The sequence below is a fragment of the Ciconia boyciana genome, chromosome 1, assembly GCF_034638445.1.
Source record: "Ciconia boyciana chromosome 1, ASM3463844v1, whole genome shotgun sequence".
Classification (NCBI taxonomy): Eukaryota; Metazoa; Chordata; class Aves; order Ciconiiformes; family Ciconiidae; genus Ciconia; species Ciconia boyciana.
Genome location: NC_132934.1, coordinates 68,429,818 through 68,450,843, shown reverse-complemented (window position 1 = coordinate 68,450,843; position 21,026 = coordinate 68,429,818). Strand labels below are relative to the sequence as shown.

General features: G+C 53.2%; 1 protein-coding gene across 3 annotated transcripts in view; it reads left to right on the top strand.

Moving 5' to 3' along the window:
• Positions 1–19,173, top strand: part of LOC140646221 (sodium- and chloride-dependent GABA transporter 2) — a 33,385-nt gene extending 14,212 nt beyond the window's left edge. The window contains exons 7-15 of one of the 3 annotated variants that reach the window (XM_072849825.1): positions 1,423–1,557; positions 10,882–10,985; positions 13,842–13,966; positions 14,541–14,653; positions 14,797–14,934; positions 16,072–16,174; positions 16,830–16,930; positions 17,365–17,535; positions 18,720–19,173. In XM_072849825.1, coding sequence (XP_072705926.1) covers positions 1,423–1,557; positions 10,882–10,985; positions 13,842–13,966; positions 14,541–14,653; positions 14,797–14,934; positions 16,072–16,174; positions 16,830–16,930; positions 17,365–17,535; positions 18,720–18,839 — 1,110 coding nt within the window. In that variant the 3' untranslated portion in view covers positions 18,840–19,173. Of the gene's footprint in view, positions 1–1,422; positions 1,558–2,572; positions 2,707–10,881; positions 10,986–13,841; positions 13,967–14,540; positions 14,654–14,796; positions 14,935–16,071; positions 16,175–16,829; positions 16,931–17,364; positions 17,536–18,719 lie in introns of all 3 variants that reach the window. The other 2 variants (XM_072849817.1, XM_072849832.1) reach the window with 2 other exon arrangements.
• The last annotated feature ends 1,853 nt before the right edge of the window (positions 19,174–21,026 follow it).

The following is a 21,026-nucleotide window of genomic DNA, read 5'->3' as shown; positions in this document are numbered from 1 at the left end:
TCCAGGGAAATCATACGCTTGTTCTTAGTAGGACCTCCTCTGATGCAGAAAATGCTACAGCTGTGGCAGAGCCTGCACCCCCCGCTCAGGGATGGTGGGCTTTAGGTGGATTTTGAAACAACTCATTCTGGATGGACGTGCAGGTGTGAGAAACAGATCATTTCACATCATTACATTTTCCGGTTCCTCCAGAGATGAGCTTTAGCTCTCTGGTGTGTAACTGCCAAAGCTGAGAAAAGAGCTGTAGGGTAGTATTCAAGTGAAGCGTGCTGATGCGAATCCTCACTCAGCACGTCCACACCAGAAAAACCTGAAGGAGCAGCATTTCTTTTTTGGCCTAGCATGGTACAACAGACTGAACAACTTTTTTTCAAGGTGGTCAATAAGTCTTGAAGGTGCGGGAGCAATGCAAAGGGACTAATGACACAACTTGAATTGCTGGGGAGGCTGCATAAGCCCTTGATATCAGTTTGTTTGTGTGGGAAACACAGACTACAACATGTAGGGCACAACATGTAGCATGCCAAGTTTTGGCACGCTACAGCAATTAGCCTGAACAGTCCTGAAAGTACCCTGGTAATCCCCAAATTGAATGTCATATTTACCAGACGTGGAGTCCCTGAAAGGATTAGCTGATACTGGCCTGCAGCATTCCCCCAAGGGACGTGGCTTCATCGCTAGAGGAAGGGATTTCAACCCTACCTGAGTACGTCTGCATTGCTCATGGGGCTAGGGGCGTAAAAAGCAAGAAGGCACAGGTTAAAGGTCCTGTTTGGATCTGCGTCCTTGGTGGCAAGTCTGAGACCTGCTGCCCTGCTCTGCCTGAAATGCCCATGTTGGGTATTTGAGCAGGGGTCAGTCAGAGGCAGCGACTGCGAGTCACTGCAGTGGGGAGCGGTGGGCACAAGCCAGTTGCCAGTGCCAGCCCTGAGTGGGGGACCCCCAGTGCTGTCCCTGGTGATCCTTCAGTAGCAATCATGCTCCAGGGTGCATCTCTTATCTGCACACCCCTTCACCCTTGCCACTAAATGCTGTGGAGAAGAGACTTTCTGTGTGTGACTCGGACTCTGTTTGGGGTAGGGATGTGCAGGTGGATGCTGGGGGCAGCTCCTTCTCTGACACATGTAGATATTACACCGCTGGCTTCAGTAGAGCTACTCTGACTCCAACCTGGTGACAGCCTGGCTCAGGGTCTGGATTGCTCTTAGGACTAGAAAGGTTTTCTCTGTCTCCAGACACGCCGTGGCACATGACAAGTTTCCTGGGCACATTTTAAAATGCATTTCTTTCTACCACAGCCTGACCCATCCCCTGCCACTGCCCATCTCCTCCAGCCTGGGGGTCGGTGCTGTGCTGCCGGCTGGTGCTGCGTGCTCCGGCCCGCGCTGCCCGCTCACGCTCGTCCCTTCATCCTCCTCCCAGGTGGTGTATTTCACGGCCACGTTCCCATACCTCATGCTGGTTGTTCTGCTGATCAGGGGAGTCTCCCTGCCTGGGGCATCCCAGGGAATCCTGTTTTACCTTTATCCAGACCTCAGTCGCCTCGGGGACCCCCAGGTAAGATGGAGGGGGATCGAATGGCTGAGCTGTGTTTGCATGGATGCATGTGGCTGTCCTCTCTCCCTCCTTTTTCTTTTCTCACTCTCTTTCTTCCAATTTCTTCTTTCTGTCTCCTCTTTTTCCCCTCTGTCGGCATAAGGCAGGGCTGTGATACCAGTGCGTACTCTGGCGGTCCCCGTGCTCTCTTGCCCTCGGCCTTCACCTGTGCTGTTACCGTATTTTCTAGTCCGAGTTGGGTCTGAATTGCCCGGGGGTATGGGCAGTGGGATTTAACCCTTCATCATGAGCCGCGCCAGCCATCCCCCAGTTTTTTGGGGAGACCCCTGTGCTGCGGAAGTAGCCTGTGCATGGGGTGCTGCTCGGCACCGTGCCGGTGGCTTGTGGGGACGAGCCCTGCTCCCAGCACGCTTGCTCCGGCTTCCCTGAGAAGCATGTCGGGTGCATGGATGGTGGGAGCCGTGGCATGCTGCAGCACTTCCCCAGGACCCGGCCGCCCTCCTCGCCTCCCTGTCCCCGGTGAGAAATTCCTGCCTGTCTGATGGGAGGGTCAGTGCCCGACTGCTGCTTTTAATCTCTTTGGGACAAGTTCTTCCATGTTAAATCCTGGCTCCAGCTGAGCTGCTGTACCAGCCTTTGTGTGAAGGTGTTTCCAAAGGAGATTAAAGGGTGCCTGCCTGGAAAATAGGCCAGCAAAACCCTTCGTAACCCCGTTAACTCTTTCTGGTCTAGCCCCGGTGGTGCCTTGGTTATTAATTTTGCAAACAGGGGCAGAAGTGTCGGGGGAGGAATGGCTCCGGCTGATCCTGCGCTCCCTGATGGAGGAGAGAGGATCCCTGTGGGTGAGGGTAGCAGCGTCTCGGGGGCCGCTGGCTGGGCTGGCATCCCCGGGTCCCGCCTGTGCCACCGGTGCGTTGTGGCTCTGTGCAAGTCAGTTTGACTTACGGCTTCCGATCCGGGGAGCTAAACACGAGTGTCCTGTTTCCAGCTCCAGGCGGTCTGGTTTTTATCACAGGAAGGACTTGGAGTTCCTGCTCAGCTTTCTGGAAGTCGCTCTCTGGTCAAGGCTGTGGCTGAGCAGGGGGTGAAAAGCCTCGTTTTCCAGCATCGGCTGCTCTCATGCCCTCTCAGTTTGCCTGTGGAGAGGAGGTGGGTAGGACAGCTGCTCCTTGGTGTGAAGGTGCAGCAAGGCTTGGAAGGGGGTGAGGACAGGCCTGTGTTTGCAGTGGTTGTGGCTCCATTTGTGCCGATGAGGTGTGAGAGACCTCTGAAATAACAAACATTTTCAAATGGTGCTCATTCACTTATGAAAAGTCCTGTTGTTACTGTGGCTGTGTCACCCAGGGGACTGAATTAAACCACTTCAAGCATGGCATGGTTTTGCTGGTACTAGCTGTGTCCTCATTAGGTCCGTCCTGGCAAACTTTTTCAATTACAGCCTGAGCTTTAGAAGCACAGCTTCTTTCCAGCCTGGAAAATGCTAATGCGCTGGTAGAAAGGCAGAGTAACCCTTCAGAGCAAGAGGATGGCTCATCTTCAACTGGGGGAGGAAAACTTGCTCCTCCCTCCCTGACTCCATCATTTCCCCATGAATGCTTCGCTTCTGCGGGAGAAAAGCAGGGGTCGGTAGCAGTGGTTGCCTTCCTGCAGCACGCTTTAACCGTCCTACCGAACCAAGTAGCAGGGCTCAGGGTTTCCCTCGCGTTTTCCCATCAGAGAGGGAAGGGAAGGGTTAGTGCCCCAAGTCCCACATGTGCGCGGCTGTGCCCCCCTCTCTCTGTGCCGGGACAGCATGAGTCCTGCCAGCCCATCGGGGCCAAGTCGATTATAATTGATTTGCACTCAGAGGACGGCGAGCTGCAATTGTTTACCCGTAATCCTGCGCTGCCCGGAAAAATGGAAGATTCTCTAGTGCCTGGGAAGGGATTCTGGAAATTAAAAAAAAATGATTAAAAATACCCTCTCCAATCTGAGCCTTATGATAAGGCATCTCAAGGGGAACTTTAAACAAAGGGCAAACAATATACAAGGGGACAAAATCAAAACTCCTTTGAAGTTTATGAAAAGCTAGGTGAAAAGAGGGGATTAATTATTTAGCAGATTCTGCCAGGGGAGCAGCAGCAGCTGAGATGTGATTAAGTGTCAGAATATCAGACTGGTGTGTGGAAATCATTGCTTTTCACCTGCCAAATGACCTTGGACAGAAGTGGGAAATCCTGCCTACGAGAGCTCAGGCTAGCTGATTGATGGTGGTCTCTTCTGACCGTGAAGTCTATAATGCCCTAAATCTGCCTGCACCTTCATTTTTTAAATCTATGAAATGCTTATAATTAAAATGGTAAATAAAATGCATTTGATAGGTAGATTGGACTATACAGAGAAAACGTCAAGCAAAAGTTTTGAATAATGAAGTCGTTCTGCTCAAATACAAACAGATAACAGCAAAACCGCCAAAGAGATCATCTATTTTGAACTGTATGCCCCCCAACTAAAAAATCCAAAAAAGCAACCCCATAGTTTGGTTTTTATTTGTATAATATTTAGTATTATGATGTTAGCATGCCAGCCATTACTAGGCCCAAATTCCCCCCCCCCCCCCGAACTGCATTTTCTGTGCTCCAGAAGGTTCCTACTTATTTCTTAGCACGGGTTGTGTTTTAAGCGAAAGAGGGTCTCGGGATTGTTCACCATTTCCACTTTTGATCACTCCGCCCTTTGCAATTAACTTTGTGGCAATTTTATCAATTGTTTATTTCAGTAGATAATGCTGGGGATTTATGGATGTGATTAAGGAGAGGGATGCACAGTGCGATCTGCTAGTGGGAAGCTGAAACAAGAGGAATTCATAGTAGAAATCATGTTTAAGTGTGGGAAACTTGTCATTAGAAGAACTTTTCTCAGGCGCTGGCAGGCTCTCCGTTGCTTGATGCTTTCATACCACGACCAGACGTAGTTTTAATAGACAGATTTAAAGAGAGGACTGATGGGCTTGGTGCAGAAAATGCCAGCAGTGTGTTTGGGTTTGCTTTAAAGAGAAGAAATGTAATGGTCTCCTTTCACTCTGGTATCAAGTTTCAAGTGATTTTAGCTAAATTTCATTAGGTTTAGTGAGTAAGAATGAAGGAGTAAATTCAGCAGCCTCTGAGCATTTCCCTCTCTGGAAAAGCAGCAAATGTTTCCCAAAACCTCCCACTCTTGTTTCCCTCTTGAAATTTCCAGAAAACCCACCACCTTGCTGTATGTGCTTGTACTTTATCCAGTCTTTATATAAAGGAAGAACTTTCTATGATGACCTGCTTTCCATCTGGCCCAGCTGTGCCGAAGGCCCCGGTGAGGGCTGTACCCCTGCTCCTGGGGGCAGAGAAGCTCCGGCGGTGCTGAGGACCAGCAGAGGACCCACAGCTCTGCAGACACCCCGTAAGCAGTCCCCACCGCCGCACTGGACACCCGACCTGCACAGCACCGTGCCGGGACACCCTGACTTGCTCTGACAGCTAAATTCAGAGCATTACCTTTATCCAACCTCTACTTCTCATTGTCTCTCCCTCTCTCATCTGCACTACTTCTCAAATAACCTTCCCTATGTCCCTCTCATTTTCTTTCACTCATTTCCCCGGCGGTTGCTTTTTGGAGCAGCATTTGCCCCTTCAGAATCCCCAGAGGCTCCTGCTTCCCGACGGATGCGGCGGGAAGGGGAGACAAGAGATGACGATGCCCCCAGCTCTTCGGGGGGTTGCCCACTGTGCCTGTGGCCAGAGAGGGAGGCTGCTGGGGTCCAGCTCGCGGTTTGCACCAGAGCAACTCTCACTGCCGAGGCTGTGCTGAGGATAAGCCCCTCGGGCCACCACAGGGAGGACAGGAGGTGCGTGCATCTTGCAGGGCTGTGACCTGCTGGGTTAGCCGTGGGCCCCTGTAGCCGCACTGGGGAGGGGGCCAGAGAGAGCCCCCAGATTCTCTTCAAATTCAGGCCCCTCTTGCTGCTGCTCCATGGCCAGCGAGAGCTGCTGCTTCCCAGCAAGAGGGGAGGGCGACTATGGGCCTGCTAAATATTATTTGTTCCCCTTATTTATTTTTTTCCCAGCAAGCCTTTAACTTGACCCCGTGCGCTCGGTTTGTGCTGTTGCTGGCCCCCCGCTTCCCCTTTCTGAAGGCGAGCGTGTTTGTTTTCATGCCGGAGGGTGACCCGCTGCGCCTGTGCGTGGATGCGTGCGCTGGCGGGGCTGCTGCTGGCACGCTGCGCTTGCTCCCGCCACGTGCCCTTGCACCCCAGCCCGGGGCTCTGTGCCCCCCCAGCCCCAGCAGAGGGGCTGCAGAGGGGCTGCAAGCCCGGGCACCGCTGCTGTCCTTGCCTGGGGGGCAGAGGGCAGGTACCGGGCAGCATGGGGGGAGTGCTGGCAGCTCCTGCAGCGTGCTGGAGGGGCTCGGGGCTGGCGTCCTCTTCTCCGCTTTGCTGGAGCAACGCATCCGCGCGGGGTGAACCACAGCTGTATTTACCTTATGGGGCTTCCTCCTCCTCCTCCCACGCCTCTCACCAGCCCTGCCAGCGTGGGACCCGGGTGGCCGGCCGGCCGCCCTGCTGAGTCTGATCTCAGCGCTGACATAGCAGGAAGGAATAAAGCTGTCTTTCTGTCCGCCCGCAAGCAGTGGGGCAAGGGGGACCGTAAAGCCTGGCTTCCCGGGCAGCAAGGAGCATCCCTCAGAGCATCCCTCGCCCCTCTGCGCTGCCCTGGGGCAGGCAGCTGTGCTCTTCAGGATGAACCAGAAACCTGTTTGTTTTCTTGTGGTGTTTAAAGAAACCCAGCAGTGGGAGGGCTCCCCGGGTGTAAAATGTCCCTGTGGGTCGGCGGGTGCCCCAAGGTGTGGGGGTTACATGAGGTCGGTGCTCGCTGGCAGGGCATCGCGGGGGCCGTGAGTGCCGGCACAGGGCGGTTAACTGGGGAACAAAGACTCCATCCCTGATTCCTAAGGAGCCTGAGGACGTATTTTCCAAGCTGCTGGGGCTTGGGGCTGGGAACGTGGTGCTTGGCTGGGCGTAGAGCGGGCAGAAGGACCAGGAACGCTTTATGGAAATGTCAGTGGCTCGTTCCCTGCCCCCTCTCTCCTGGGATAAATGAGGATGAAGGAAAGCATTGGCCTGGGCTGTGCAGCACAGTGGTGGGCTCTTTGCAGCAATGCCCCAGTGCCGCACAGCCCTGCACCATTGCAGTGCTGCTGGACATGGACTGGGTCTTTGGGCTGGGGCCTGTGGGCCAGTCCTGAATGAAGGGGGAAAGGCAATAATCTGGAAAGGGTGCCCTGGGCGTCCTGAGGTGAAATCTCTAGGAATCAAGATCTCCCCTTTTAAGGCTGGGCCGAAGCATTGTGTTTGCATGGTGCCGCGGGTGGCTGGTGGGTAGCACCAGTGCCACAGGCTGAGCTGTGAGCTGAGATGCTGGGTGCGAAAGGAATGCTGGTTGAACCGCAGCTCAAGACTTGGGTGGTTTTTGCTCTCTGCTCTGCATTACGCTGAGCGTGACCCTCCACGCAGCATGTACCCACTCCATGCTGTATCATCTCTGCTTGCTGATGGGGACAGTTTGGCGCTTCTCAGCATGGCACCTGTATTTGATGTATGACCTGCACTGCGGTTCAATAACATTTTGCTTGAAATTGGTCTTTACTGTTATTTGTAAGTGCTTAGAGATCTTCCTAAGGAAGGATCTGTTTCAGTACAGGGGGCTATTAAATTCCAGTACATGTAATAAAGCAAATATTGCTGAGAAAATTAAGGGGCAAAGGAATATGTCCTCTTCCAGGTCATAACCATCTTGGATAACTGCAGCTCAGTTGTGAAGGCTTTGGCTAAAAACAGAGAGTAGGAGGTTATTACAAACTGGAGTAAACAACATGTTCAAGGAAATTGAATTGTGAATTAAATAAACTGGATGGCTTAGAAAACTGCAGACAACAATCAAATCAGAATACCCATGCTGCCAATGTGCCAGCAAAATCTGAACAGGATAAACTTTACCAGTCTCTTTGGGAGCAGTGGCCAGAGAGGAGCAGCAAGCTTTTATCTGCAGGGGAAAGAGAGCCCTGCCTGACCCCAGCGAGCCCCTGTAGTCAGAGTGGAAATATTAAAATAATGAGACCCTGTTGATCAGCGGCACAGGAGGGAAAGGGGGGTCTTGGAAGGGCTGAAAAAAACATTTCTCTGAGTCACTGCAGGGGGAGAAATGAGCACAGGCAGCAGGTTGGGGAGGGAAGATTTGGGTTGCCGTTTTCTGAAGCGAGTGGTCTGTGTTGTCCCCCTGAGCCCACAGGGTCGGGTGAGCAGCGGTGCTTCTCGTGAGGGGCTTGAGGAGGAGGCTGGACCACAGATGGGCTGAGGCCCCTTCCGAGCCCAGTGACCCTGCAGTCCCGGGACTTGCTGCCGCTGTTCAGGTCTGTCACTAGTGGGTCAGGAGCACACACGGCATCAGTCTTGTTGCAGTCCATTGACCCCCAAGCAATTTGGGAATTGCCAGGGGGCTGGGAAGATGCAAAGTTGGCTTGGTTTTTGGCCCAAGAGCTGCAGTAACCTTTTAAAATAGGAAATAAAGTGCAGGCAGCCCGAGCTGGTGCTCACAGTCATGCTGACTAAGTAGGATCATAAACTCTGCAAGCCAAGCTTAGCTTTATTTACAGTTTCAGCCACAGGCTGCCTTGCTTCAAATGGGAGCGTGTGCTAAGGCAGGTCCTGTATTCCCTAAAGACAATCCTTTAGAGCTGGGCTCCTACGCAGCCCAGTGTGCACCCCATGGGTGTTGTGTTGGGCAGAGCAGGCAGTGGAGCGGGGAGCCCACAGGCCCCATGGTGGTCTCTGCTACACAGTCAAGGGTATCACTGGGTTTTAGAAATGAGCCACTTCATAAGCCATGGAGCTAATGAAGCTTGGTGTCTTGATATTTGGCTTCTACCATGGCTGGTAAAGCACCAGTTCTTTTCCTGCCCCTGGGATATTTCTCATGTCTCTTGTTCGTGTGATTTATCTGATATTTAACACTGGTTGACTCTTCCTCCCTGTAGCTTTCCGCTCAGTGGGGACGCTGTGTTCCTGTCTTTTTCCTGTTCCCTGGCTGTTGTGAAATTCATAGGTAGTTGATATCCTTCAGGTTTCTACCAACTGTTAAATCTGGTTGAAATTTGTCAACTGAGTCCAATGTTATGGCAAGTGTGGGGTAGGCAGTTTGATGGCAAAAGTCTTGTTATCTTGATAAATTGAACGATAAGGGCTCCAAAACCCATGAGAGGGTGTGATTCGAGCTCAAATTTGATGAAAAACCAGAGCTCTAGCAATGAAGAGCAAAATAAAAAGCAAACCTAACAAAACATTTCACCCCAATCTGTGCAAAGATACTTAAATTATTGATGCAAAGGTGTCAGCTGGTCCAGCTCACCTCAGTGCCTTGCTGTGCCTAAGAAGTAGCTGAAAAGTGAAGGCTGTACCCTTACTGCCCACAAGCACAGTGATGCTTTAGGAATCAATTATAAAAAGGGCTTTGGTTTTTTCCTAATCTTTTCGAAATGCAAAAATTGACTAATACCCTGCTCTCTAAACCAACCTCCCCACGCATGTCCTCCAAAAAGAGTAAAATACACTGAGGTCAATTCCTTTTTCAACATGCCAGTGCCTCTAACTAGCTGTCCCAGTCCTACCTCATCGTCTGTCCCTTCCCATTCTACAAATCAGAGATTTGATCTGACTCCCTGTGAAATCGTGAACAGGGTTTCCATGGACCGAAGAGAAGGTGGTGGGGCTGAACGTTTAGCAGAGTCGCTTGCTTGCAGGACAGTCAGGGAGAGCATTTTCATCAAATCTAGCCCTACCAGTGCTTTGCTTTCTCTCCCCGCTGACTGCGCTGCTGGGTCTTGCAGCAGTGGGCAGGGAGAGGATTCGTTCTGTGCAGCTGTCCCTTGAGCTAAAAACAGAATTTCCTCCAGAAAATCACAGCTAATGGGATCGTAACATCCCTTCATAAGGCACATGAACCTAGGAAGGAGAACAGGTAAATATGAAACAAAACCTCTCGCCACGCGATTGCTCTTTGGCCAGTGTGGAAGAGGAAAGGCAGAACCAGGCATTGGTGAGGGTGGCCTGAGCATCAGGGGTGGTTGGGCAGGTGCTGCCCAGCTGACCATTGCCTCAGAACCTGAGGTCTTGGCTGACAGGTAAAGGTGTGATTTGGCGTCATCAAAACCACTGTGGTGCTTTCCATTGACTTCTGTTCTTCTCAGAGGGGATCCTGGGGCAAGGCTGGTGTTTGCCTGAGGGCTCACCAGCACTGCTACTCTGGGGAAGGAGGGTACCGCCAAATGGAGACTTTTCTCATTAAAGTTGTCCCAGTAATACTTTTCTTCTGCTTTTCTTTCCTGACTAGCTTCTCTTTTGTCTCTAGAATGTGTCTGGCCTTCAGCATTGGTTGAATGATTGTCTTATCTCTATTCTGTAAACCCCTTAGGAAGAAAAATCTTAGAAAACAGAGGGTTTAATTAATAATCTTTGTCATTGCTTCATTCCTCACTGTTGGTTCCTGCTTTTGCTGTTCTCTGCAGAAGGCAGTGGCAGTGGCTGTATCGGTGACTGCACACAGCTAGGCTTTCAGATCAAATTTGGCATTGACAAATGTCAGCCTCGGAGCACTGGGACATGTTATCGACAGCGAGAGTGAAGCGGAGTTCAAAGGCGCCTCGTGGGACTAACAGCGTTCTTGTATTTTCTTTTAGGAGCTGTCTTTTGCAAACAACTCTGTTTATTTCTAATACTCCTCTCCGTCCCAGTTAATTTTCTTTTAAGTTTTGGAGCCCTTAAATTAGGTCTTGGAGAGAAGGGCCACCACCAGAAGCTGTATATACTTGTGCCACCCCGTGGGAGACCAGCCTTGCCCAAATCAAGTCCCCCTCCTCTGCTAGTAGAGGGCTCCTTCAGCACTCATGGAAAGTGTTCATTTGATCTCTCACTGCTGGGAGGCTCTGGAGAGTCACAGGTTCTGCAGATTTGTCCAAGGAAGAAAGAGACGATGATGATGAGCTATACATGCTGTGGGTTTGCAAGGCTCCCAGTGCATCCCTTCCCTTAGGTACTCTTACCACCCCCTGGGTGCTTCACTGAGCACTGTAATTCCTGGCGCTATATAACCTGCCCCTAGAAAAGGCTTGCCTAAATGCTGGGTATTGCTGACCTCCTGATCACTGGCCTTTCTGCTGGTTACGAGAGTCCCTAGGGCTCTGCCTCTTCGCATCTGTGCAGTATCTGCGCCCTGTGCTGGCCTTGTCTTCTCACCTGTGTTTGCATCTCCCTTGCAGGTCTGGATGGATGCAGGCACTCAAATCTTCTTTTCGTATGCAATTTGTCTGGGATGCCTGACAGCTCTGGGCAGCTATAACAAATACCATAACAACTGCTACAGGTAACTGGAGCATGGCTCTGCTGCCTAGAGCCTTCCCCTCCCTGAACATCAGTGCACATAGGCTGGTGAACTGCTGGAGGCTATTGGCCTTTTGAAGTGTCGTGTTTTCTATTTCGACCCAAGGCGTAAGAAAACTCTTTCCAGGTGTTTTCTTCCCAAATCCAGCTCTCTGTGCTTTCTAGCCAAGGGAACTTTCTGTCCGTGCCATGGACGACACATCCTCTCTTCCACACCAGCTGAGACCCAGCAAAGTCCTAGCTTTCTGGCCCCAGCCCACACCATAACCTCCCCTATTACATGGGTGCACGAGTAGCCATAGGGGAAGCAGAGCTGTGAGATCTAATGGCTCTAGACTGGAGTCCTTTCACCTTGGCGTTTATTCTTCCTAGGTACATTTGGACCTAGTGTCTTGCACAGTTGTCAGTGCTCTGGGTTCCTATGTGCTATCTATGGTCTACAGGTAAACCTGCAGATATGACTTCTGCTTCTTGCATACTCTCCCTGTGCTGGACTGCTGTTGAACAGAGATGGGCCAGCCTGCCAGATTCAATCAGGCTGTCAAGTGGAAGTGGTCAGGTGAAAATAAACTCATTTCACTGTAGATATATCCAGCATCTGGAGCTGCATCCCTAGGGGTAAAAGGCTAGTGCGAGTGGAAGAGCCCTGTAAAGCTACCCACCTCCCTTCCCACCCTTTCTCTGCTGGCTGTGTTGCTCCTCGCAGTGGGTTGTCCCTCCAACTTTTAAATTTGAATTTGTTGTCATTGCCGTGGAAGGTCCAGGCAGACCACCGGCTACATGGTCCTTGCTTGGCATCTTTCTCTCTCTTCACCTTAGGAGAAGTTCACTCCTGCTGTAGGGATGCCTCTCCAACAGCAGCTGGGCTTGGATTCCTCTTCCTTTTCATGTCCCTTCTCCCAGATGCAGTTTTGAGAGAAAAAACTGTTGGAAAAGAAGAGAGAACAGATCTGGCTGTGGCCTGCTGCATGTCCGTTGGCATTAGCTCTCTCTGTCTCCAGTCTGGATGTCTAACATGGAGATGATGACAGGGGCTGCTTAGCAGCAAGGTTGTAAAAAGCTTCTGTAGCTGCAGCTGGGAGACACTATAGAAAGGGGAGACATGTCTGTTTGCACACAAACCCTTTATGCTGTTTGGCTTTGCTGGGGAAGTTGTTCTTAGTTTCGGTGTTAAACATCTCACCAGCCTGTTCCCAGACATGGACCCAGTTTTAATGAGTCAGTCCTGTGCTCTGCAACCTTGGTTTGCATAGGGAGCCGGGACCAGGCTTTAACAGGGCAGAGGGAAACCAACAGGGTTCCCCACTCAGTTATCCCAGGCCAGGTGTAACCTTTGGTGACCTGGGAAAAGAAAAGGATGTGGGCAGGAGCGACCATCGCTCACACGGCAGCAGTCCAAGATGGCACCAAACGGCACTTTCTGGTACTGTAAGAGATATCATCAGGGCTCCCTGGCTCCCTTTTGGGTGAAAACCTGGAGAAACCTCTTTGCTCTGGCCATTGCCCGCATGTTACCCTCCACCATGACACCCCTTCCCACCTGCCAGGTGACTGGAGAGCACCTTCCAGCCCATACCTTTCCAAGGAGGGTTTGACCTGTCATGCATACATCCAGGGGAACAAAGGAGAAACACCGGGAAGGAAGAGGAACTATTTGAAATAAATGGGCATTTGTATAAAATGACTGAGAATATAATTTGAGTGGAGAACAGGTAGTTTATAGCAACTGGAGAAACAAGGTTCTGGAGTGGGCTTCCCACTGGGTTAGCTGAGCTTGGTGGAGCATGACCTGCCTTGCCAGCTGGGAGATTTGCGGGGACTCACCCTGCAGGCCTCTTTCAGTCTCTTCTGCCTTAGAAACCAAGTGCAAAGGCAGAGCAACGGTGTTAGGTGCTGTGCAGTCCTTGACAACGCAAAGAGCTGTGCTTTGGAAGGAATAATCTGAATTTGTATGGCATAGGGACTCTGCATGAACTATACTTTCTCTCTAGAAATGGTTGCAGACCGTGAATAGATCTAGTTAATGTGCAGGGAGGAGCATGAAGCCCCCAAAATGCTAGCTACCTAAAGACTGATACAGAAAATCACACCGGATTTGCAGAGTAACATTTAATGAAGTCAGAGCAGGCCGTGAAATGCCAGAAGGGGTGCATTCAGTTTGGTTCAGAATATCTCGGAAAGATGCTGCAAATGTTATTGTTGTCCCCAGGGTTGCAGTCACAAGAGGACTAGGGAGACTGGAGCGTGAAAAGGAATTGGATAGATAAGAGATATTTCGTTTAGAGAGTAGATGGATGAGAATGACATGAAACAGAGACAAAAGGGAATAGATCAGAGAAAATAAATTGGATGGCTCTGTTCATCTTTTTCTCATAATGTGAGGACGAGGAGATATCTAGTAGTGCTGAGACCCAAGAACATTGTAACTGGTCTGAGAAATCTACTAAGGAAAAAAAAACATGCCCCCTTCTCAGGCAAAAATAATCTCTGGTACTCTCTGCTACAAGGAGGTACCAGGGGAGAGAAAGGAAAAAAGAAAAAAATCAAGCATTCTTGTGTAGCAAGACTATCTCATGAGCAAGGAGCTTAGGTGAGGAATGTGTCTTTATGTTGCCCTTGGAGAAGGCTTTCCCTGGGGGGGCTCCTGCTGTGTTGCCCACCCTGGGGCATCCTCCTGCAGCTCCTGGTGCTGACCTGAGCTGTGGGGGTGCTGGGAAAGAGGCCCTGCTGTGGGCACAGTGGCTGGGGCGGGAGAGCGGGTGCTGCCCTGGGGGGCTGCCATGGGGCGTGGGTCGTACCTGGACCCCCACCTGGCTGATGCTGTGCCCCCTCCTCCCAGGGACTGTGTGGCCCTCTGCTTCCTCAACAGCGGCACCAGCTTCGTGGCCGGCTTTGCCATCTTCTCCATCCTGGGCTTCATGGCGGGGGAGCAGGGCGTGCCCATCGCCGAGGTGGCCGAGTCGGGTGAGTGGGGCTGCGGTGGGATGGGGATGTAGGGGTGCTGCCATTTGGCCCCCCCTCAGCAAGAGGAGAATGTCCACAGGATACCCACCCTGGGGCAAACGGTGTTGCAGCTGCAGGTTCCCATCCTGGCAGGCAGCTCTGCTTTCTGCCTCCAAAAACCAGGGAGAAACAAATGCACGCTCATGGAATACTAAGATGCAATGGCCGTGTCTTGAGGTCAATATAAGCTGCCTATAAGGGTTAGGGTTAGGCAGCTGCTGTCTCTTGGTGGGGGGTGAGGTCCCTGCATGGCATATGCCCAGGCTTGTGTGGTGCTCCCCTGGGCTCAGAGGCTTTCCCTCCGGCGAAGCCGTTGGACCTTGCTGTGTCCCCTTTCCTTCCTTTCCTGCTGGCCTCCTCCAGCCGTTGAGGAGCCTGGGTTTCATGCACAGCACTGGTATAACTGGAGCGAGAGGCTGCATGGCTGCAGGCTGTGCCTTGGCTGGGTGGCTGCCTCAGGTGGGTCTGCATCAGCTGTGCTGTGCTGCTGCCATTGCCACGCTGCTGCCCACTCTGAAAGCCCTTCTCCCTGCAGGGCCTGGCCTGGCATTCATCGCCTACCCTCGGGCTGTGGTCATGCTGCCCTTCTCCCCGCTCTGGGCATGCTTCTTCTTCCTGATGGTTGTTTTGCTGGGACTGGACAGCCAGGTAAAGGCGCAGGTGCAGGGCAATTCCCTGCCAGACAAAAGCCACCGTCCCTTCACAGGCTTGAGCTTGGCTGAGTGGGGGGCAGCGGGGCTGGGGAGCCGGTCAGGACAGTCTGACAGAGGTGGGATCTCTGCTCTTTGCAGTTTGTCTGCGTGGAGAGCCTCGTCACAGCTCTTGTGGACATGTACCCCACCATCTTCCGCAAGAAGAACCGCCGGGAGACCCTCATCCTGCTGGTCTCCGTCCTCTCCTATCTGGTCGGGTTGGTGATGCTCACAGAGGTATTTTGGGCTCAGAGCACCTGCGTGGTGCTTGCTGGGTCTGAGTGCCCCCCTGGCAGAGGGGGGCCTGGCGGGTGGTGGGGTCCATGCTGGGGTCGAGAGCTTGCTGGTGAGCCCCATCCTGCTGCACAGTGCCTGGGGGAGGCTGCCCTTCCTCCCTGTGGTGTTCGCATTTCCCCTTCCAGCCCCCACCCCTTGTCACAATCCTGACATCTCTCCTGCCAAGGCTGGTAACTGGAGCTCTGGGCAGCCCATATTGTGGTTATAGATTTATCTTTACACAAGCCGAACCTTTACAGCTGCAGCCTGTTGCATGGTGAGGGGAGCGCCTTTGTCCTTCTCTTTCCTCCTGGATGGAGCTACCCCAACACGTGGTGTTAGGAAATCTGGTGGGCCTGAGTGAGCCCCGTACCTATTACACTGATTTCCTATATATTCCCCCCATTGTGATTAATTGCCTGGGAGTTAAACTGTTCTGGTTTAAAACCTTTAACTCCTCCTAGCAGTATGTGTGTGGGGACTGATGCTGCCATGATGCTCTTTGCATCTTCTGTTTTCATTTGGGCATAATTTTGAAAAAGCTGCCTTCGATGTTGCACCTGCAGCTTTGTGCCTGGACTTACCTGCAGGCCCATTTTGTAGACAGCCTTGCAGACCTGGGCAGTGAAACAGCCCGGCTGCCAGCCCCTGGGCCCACAGCAACAGGTACTTGCAAAACTGCATGCACTGCTACTTCCCTGGGCAAATTAGGAGGCTGAAGTAAATCAGATGCATTGTGTCTCTTAAGGGGGTTTCCACCCTCACTTCCAGATACAAGAGTTGCTTTGGTTTTGTCTTGTCCTAAAATATCCCCACGATCCCTGGCAGTCACTTGCCCTCCCCTGCCCTGCCCTGGAATGAAGGGTTGCAGAGACTCCCGAGAGCAGGGCTGCTGCATGTCTCCATCAGGCCTTGAGAACAAGGGACGTGGCCCTTGCTGTTGGCTAAAACCATGTCCCAGAGGGAGAAAGGTGCCTCCATCTCTGGGGAAGATGTTGAGTTTGTTTCCTGCTCTGGCTGGAGCTCTTTGCCTGTGCCTGATTCCTCTCCCCTCTCTCCCTCCCCACCTCGCCTCGCTGCCCGCTTGGCCCTTCCCAGGGTGGGATGTATGTCTTCCAGCTCTTTGATTACTATGCTGCCAGTGGCATGTGCCTGCTCTTTGTGGCCATCTTCGAGACTCTCTGCATCGCCTGGGTCTATGGTGAGTATGAACCAGGGGGTCCCCAGCTCTGGTCTCTCAGGCTCTTGCTTGGTCCATCCTAAAAATGCTGGTCGTAGCTTCTCTTGGCAATCGCTTCGCAGTGCAAGGCAGGCCTCTAAACCCTTGCTTTGGTGCCTGTGGACTCAGCTAGCAGGGGCTTCCTCACAGCAACGCCCTGGGGGATCTGCTTGGCAGATATCCCCAGCGTGTTCCTACGTGCCCCTGCTTGCGAGGCCCTCCTTCCTTGGGGACTTGGAGCTGCCTGGGAAATCTTTTCCCAACGTGTGTATAGAGGAGTCTGAGACCCTCAAACATTTTTGAGAGCCCTCTCTCAGCCTTGACGTTCACAAGGGATGGGTAAAACCTGGGTTCAGGTCCCAGCCTGGGTTCGGGTCCTAGCCTGGGAGATGCCAGCTGAGGGGCTGGCCCTGCTGACCCACTGGGCTGTTCTGGAGTGAGAGGATGTTAGTCCAGGACAAAGACTGAAGCTGGCCACACTCCTGGCCAGCACCCCGACATGGCTGTCGGCTGTGCTGAGGTTACTGCCTTGTCGTCTGGGGAGCACCCAAACAGTGGTGAAGCAGGATCCCAGACATGCAGACCCTGCTGCCCTCCTTCCCTGGTAGCAGCGAGGCATCCTTCCTCTCTTCCGCAGGTGCTGAGCGTTTCTACGATAACATTGAAGATATGATCGGCTACCGGCCATGGCCCATCATCAAATACTGCTGGCTTTTCATCACCCCGGCAGTTTGCATGGTGAGGGCCCACAGGAAGAGGAGCTGTGGGGAGGAAGATGGGCAGAGCTGGGTACCTCTGACCTATAAATACGTGCATATATACAGAGGGATGTGCATATATAGGGGGTTATGTGGCTTGTACTATGGGAGCCTGTTGTTCTGTGTGTTTGTGGCTTTGGGACCAGGTGTGGGGCTAAACAACAGGGAGAGGGGCCTGGCTTACCAGTGACAGAGGTGTCTGCTGGTGGGGTGAGCTCCTTGCTGCCATGCCCGGTGCTGCACATGGGGGCTCTCCCAGCAAAGCTTGCTTGACTTGTGTCTCCTCTGTTGCTGTCCTAAGGAGCTCTTTGTTACCATGAGACTGTGCAGGTGTGGACTCACCAGGAAGACCTCTCTTGGCTAATGGTGTTGATTTTCTTGCTCTTTTTCTCTTGGTCTCTTCCACCTTGCCAGGCAACCTTCCTGTTTTCTCTCATCAAATACACCCCCCTGACCTACAACAAGAAGTACGTGTACCCGTGGTGGGGAGACACCCTGGGCTGGCTGCTGGCCCTCTCCTCCATGGTGTGCATCCCTCTCTGGATCATCTACAAACTCTCCACCATCAAAGGCTCCCTCAGAGAGGTGAGGCTGGTGCTCTGGGATCAGGGCATGGGCTGTGCTTCTGTGTTGAAGTCCAGCCTTGCAGGGGGATCATTTGTGTGTTGCAAGTTAATTAGCAGGGAGCCTAGAATAAATTGATTGAATTAGTCCATTGCTATAACTGACTGTTGGTTTTATTAAGTTCTGCCTGGCTGGAGGGCTGCTCCAAGCTGGCTGTTGCCTCTTGGTGCCCTTTGTTTATTCCTTCTGTCTCTTTGCAAGCACCACTAGGGAAAAGTTCATTAGATGGAGAGGATAAAGATGATCTCTGGTGCCTCAAGTCAGTTTGGAGGCTGCCCTTGACTGAGGCTTGGGGACTTGCTCTGAGAAGGCTCCAGATCCCATGAGTGTTGTGGGCAGCTGAGTTCCCCAGTCTATACTGAGGCCATAGGGGTGCGTGTAGGGGATCACCAGGAGTTTGGACTTTCCATCGCAGCCTCAGTGCCCTGGGCCTGCTCAGCTCCTGGAGCTGCTGTGACCTGAGGGCTGGCTGCCCTGGATGTGCATTGGGAGGGCAGGGACCTGGCAAACCAGACCTTGCTCCAGACAGGCATCCTGTCCCGGCCATGGCTCATGGTTTCAGGAGGAGGTTTCACAGACAGTCCTGAACCCCCAGGATCCCACCCATTCTCTGCCTCCCACAGATGCTCAAGAATGGGTTGTGACAGCAATGGGCCCCGACCCCTGTGTCCGGCACAGACAGGCAGGAGCGGGCACAGCTGCAGGAGCATGGCAAGGGCCGTGCTGCGTGACATAGAGGGTAGTCCCTTACACACTCACTGTCCCAGTTAAAGCCAAACCTGTGTGCACAGGCTCTCCCATTGCAGTCTGTGCTGATGGAGGTGATGACGTGGAGATACTTGGTCACCAGCCTTTCTTTGCACTGTTTTCTAGCCCTTGCCTGGAGCAAATGAAGAACAGAGCTTTCCTACTGTGTCTCAGGTCTCTCATGTGCTCAGTGCTTGTCTTGGGACAAGTGGTTCAAAGATGAGTTTATCCCCTCAGTCTCTGAAGTGCTGACTGTCCTAATTGGGACATCTCTGGCACTTAGGGACCAAACCTGCATCCCTGCCTGGCTGGCTGAATGATACCTATGACTGGAAGGGGAGGGCTCAGGTCACCTTTTGTGCTTGCGGCTGTGTTCAATACCTGCCTTTGCCTTCCAGAGGCTCCGCCAACTCACCTGCCCACTTGAGAACTTGCCTTCCATGCCGGGCACGGGACAGCCCCTTCCCTCCACCAGAGCTGGCCTCCTGACGCTGACAGAGCTCGAATCTCATTGCTAGGACCTGTGTGGCTCTCCCTCCCTCCCCCCAGGATGGTTTCTATACAGCCTTTACCACCTGTCGGACAACACAAGGATTCTTCACTTACCAAGGAGAGAGGGATTTCTGGGCTGAGCTCCCTTCCCTGGAAGATTTGAAGGGCTGAGGAAGAGGCTGTCATGGAGATGGTCTGTGTGGAGTTAGCAATGCACCTTAATCCTCTCTCTGGAGAGGGCTCTGAAGGGGCAGATCAAGCACCGGTATTCCTGAGCATCCCCAGCCTTCTGGTGGGCAGAAAGGAAGGACTGATCCTGGAGTGGAGAGTGTCAGAGAGTCCCAGAGGTGTGGCTCCAGTGTGGACTTTGGGAGCTTCTCCATTCATTCCATTAAATCCTTGTTTTTCCCCTCTAGATCCGCTCTGTCTCAGTTTTGTCTCACCAGCATCCCTTGCTCACAGCATGCTAGGCGGGATGCCTGTTAGCGGAGCTGTGCTGGGCATTCAGGTCTGGATCTCTGTTGCACTGGCACATTGGTATGGGAGGGTGGCCAGAGGAGTGGAAGCTTGGTTAGGGTAGGAAGGAAAACAGGGAGCCCCTGTTCGGAGGCCCCCATGAGTGGTAGGCCTGGGGTGCCTAGGTGGAGTGGAGAGTGCAATGCCACCTTCTGCTGGAGCCATTGCCAGCTCCCAGCCAAAAGAGTCATCTGGCTGATGAGTCACTGGGCTATTCCCGGGGTCTGAGAGAAGCGCGTGGGTTTGCGTTTTCTTCGTGCAAGTGAAGAAGGATCATGGGAAACTCTCCCTCGTCTCTGCAGGTCTATGTCTTTTTTGTGCTGACTGCCTTCCAGGTGCTCTAGAGCCAGTCGTTTTGGTTTTCCTGCGTGTGGAAGAAGGACTGCATGGCTGAAGCGGGATCTGCGTGTTATGTCAACAAACAGGGCCCCTCGTTTCCAGGCTGTTTGGGTAAAAAAAAAAAAAAAATCAAAGAGCTTGTGTTTTAAGTGCTGTAGCCCCCGCATCCGAGGAGGGCAGCCAGAGGACGTGTAACCCCGGGAAGCTGGATGGCTCCCAGGAAACCCCGAGGAAGCTGGAGCCCGGGCCGAGCTGAGCGAGCGGCCGGAGGTGCTCGGCTTCCCGAAGCGCACACGGACACCGGTGGGCACCACGCTGCGGCCGGGGCTCCCGGTGCCGCGGGGAGAGGAAGGCGCCCATTCAAGCAACCGACGCCATTAGCCACAAGGTGGCCCCAGGACCTCGCCTACCGCCGCGGCGCGGGGCCGGCTCCCTGCGGGGCGGGCTGGGGGCAGCGGGCACCCCCGCAGCGGGGCCGGGATCCCCCCCGCCTCCCCCGCTTCGGAAGATCCTCTGAGCTGGGTGGCTGTTTGGCTCTGCTCGCAGGGTCGGTGGCTACCTCTTCACTAGCCGTAGGGCCGGGAGGAAATTTTCCCCTGGGTCACGATGACCCGGCCATTTCCAGCCCCCCCCCGCCCCCCGTTGCCTGTTGAGGTTTTCTGTGCAGACAGCTGCCTCCCGCAGGGAACGGTGACCCCAGCTGTGGCACATACTGGTTTAGACCTCCAGGCAGTGGCAAGTTCTTGGGCTCGGTTTTCCCCAGTTTAGCGTTGTTGGAGCCTGGTGACCTGAGACGGGAGACAGGTCGATGTTGGAAAGGGGTCTTGAGCCTTTACTGGTAGAGAGTGTGAAACTCTGACGAGCACCAAGTCCCGAGGGCAGTGCTGCTGGGAGGGTTCGTGGTGGTGCAGATGTAACCTCCAGGAGGGAGAGCCCACTGATCTGTGGTCCTCTGGGGCTTCACTGGCTCTGTTCCAGAGCGGCTGTGGAAACCTCATCTCATTTCCAGCCTGTTTTCCCTTTTCCCAGCCTATTTTCCACCGGGACTCTGGGGCAGGGGGGGTCCTTTGCTAGGCTGCATGTACAACCATGGGTGAACCGCCCGTGGTCAGCCCTACACTTCCCCTATCAAAATCTCAGCCACTGGGTTTCTGCACCCCTCCATCCCTGCCTCTGGAGAAAGCCGGGGATGCTGACGGCGTAGGGCTGGGGAGCGGGACGTCAGGGCTGAACTGGCTCTCGTGGTTTTTCTGGGCAGCCTCAAAGTCTCAGAACTCCAGATTCCCCAGCTGCCACAGCGCTTCACGGTGCTCATGTGTGAGCTGAGGGTACGAAAGACCTTAGAAGCTCAGGGAAAG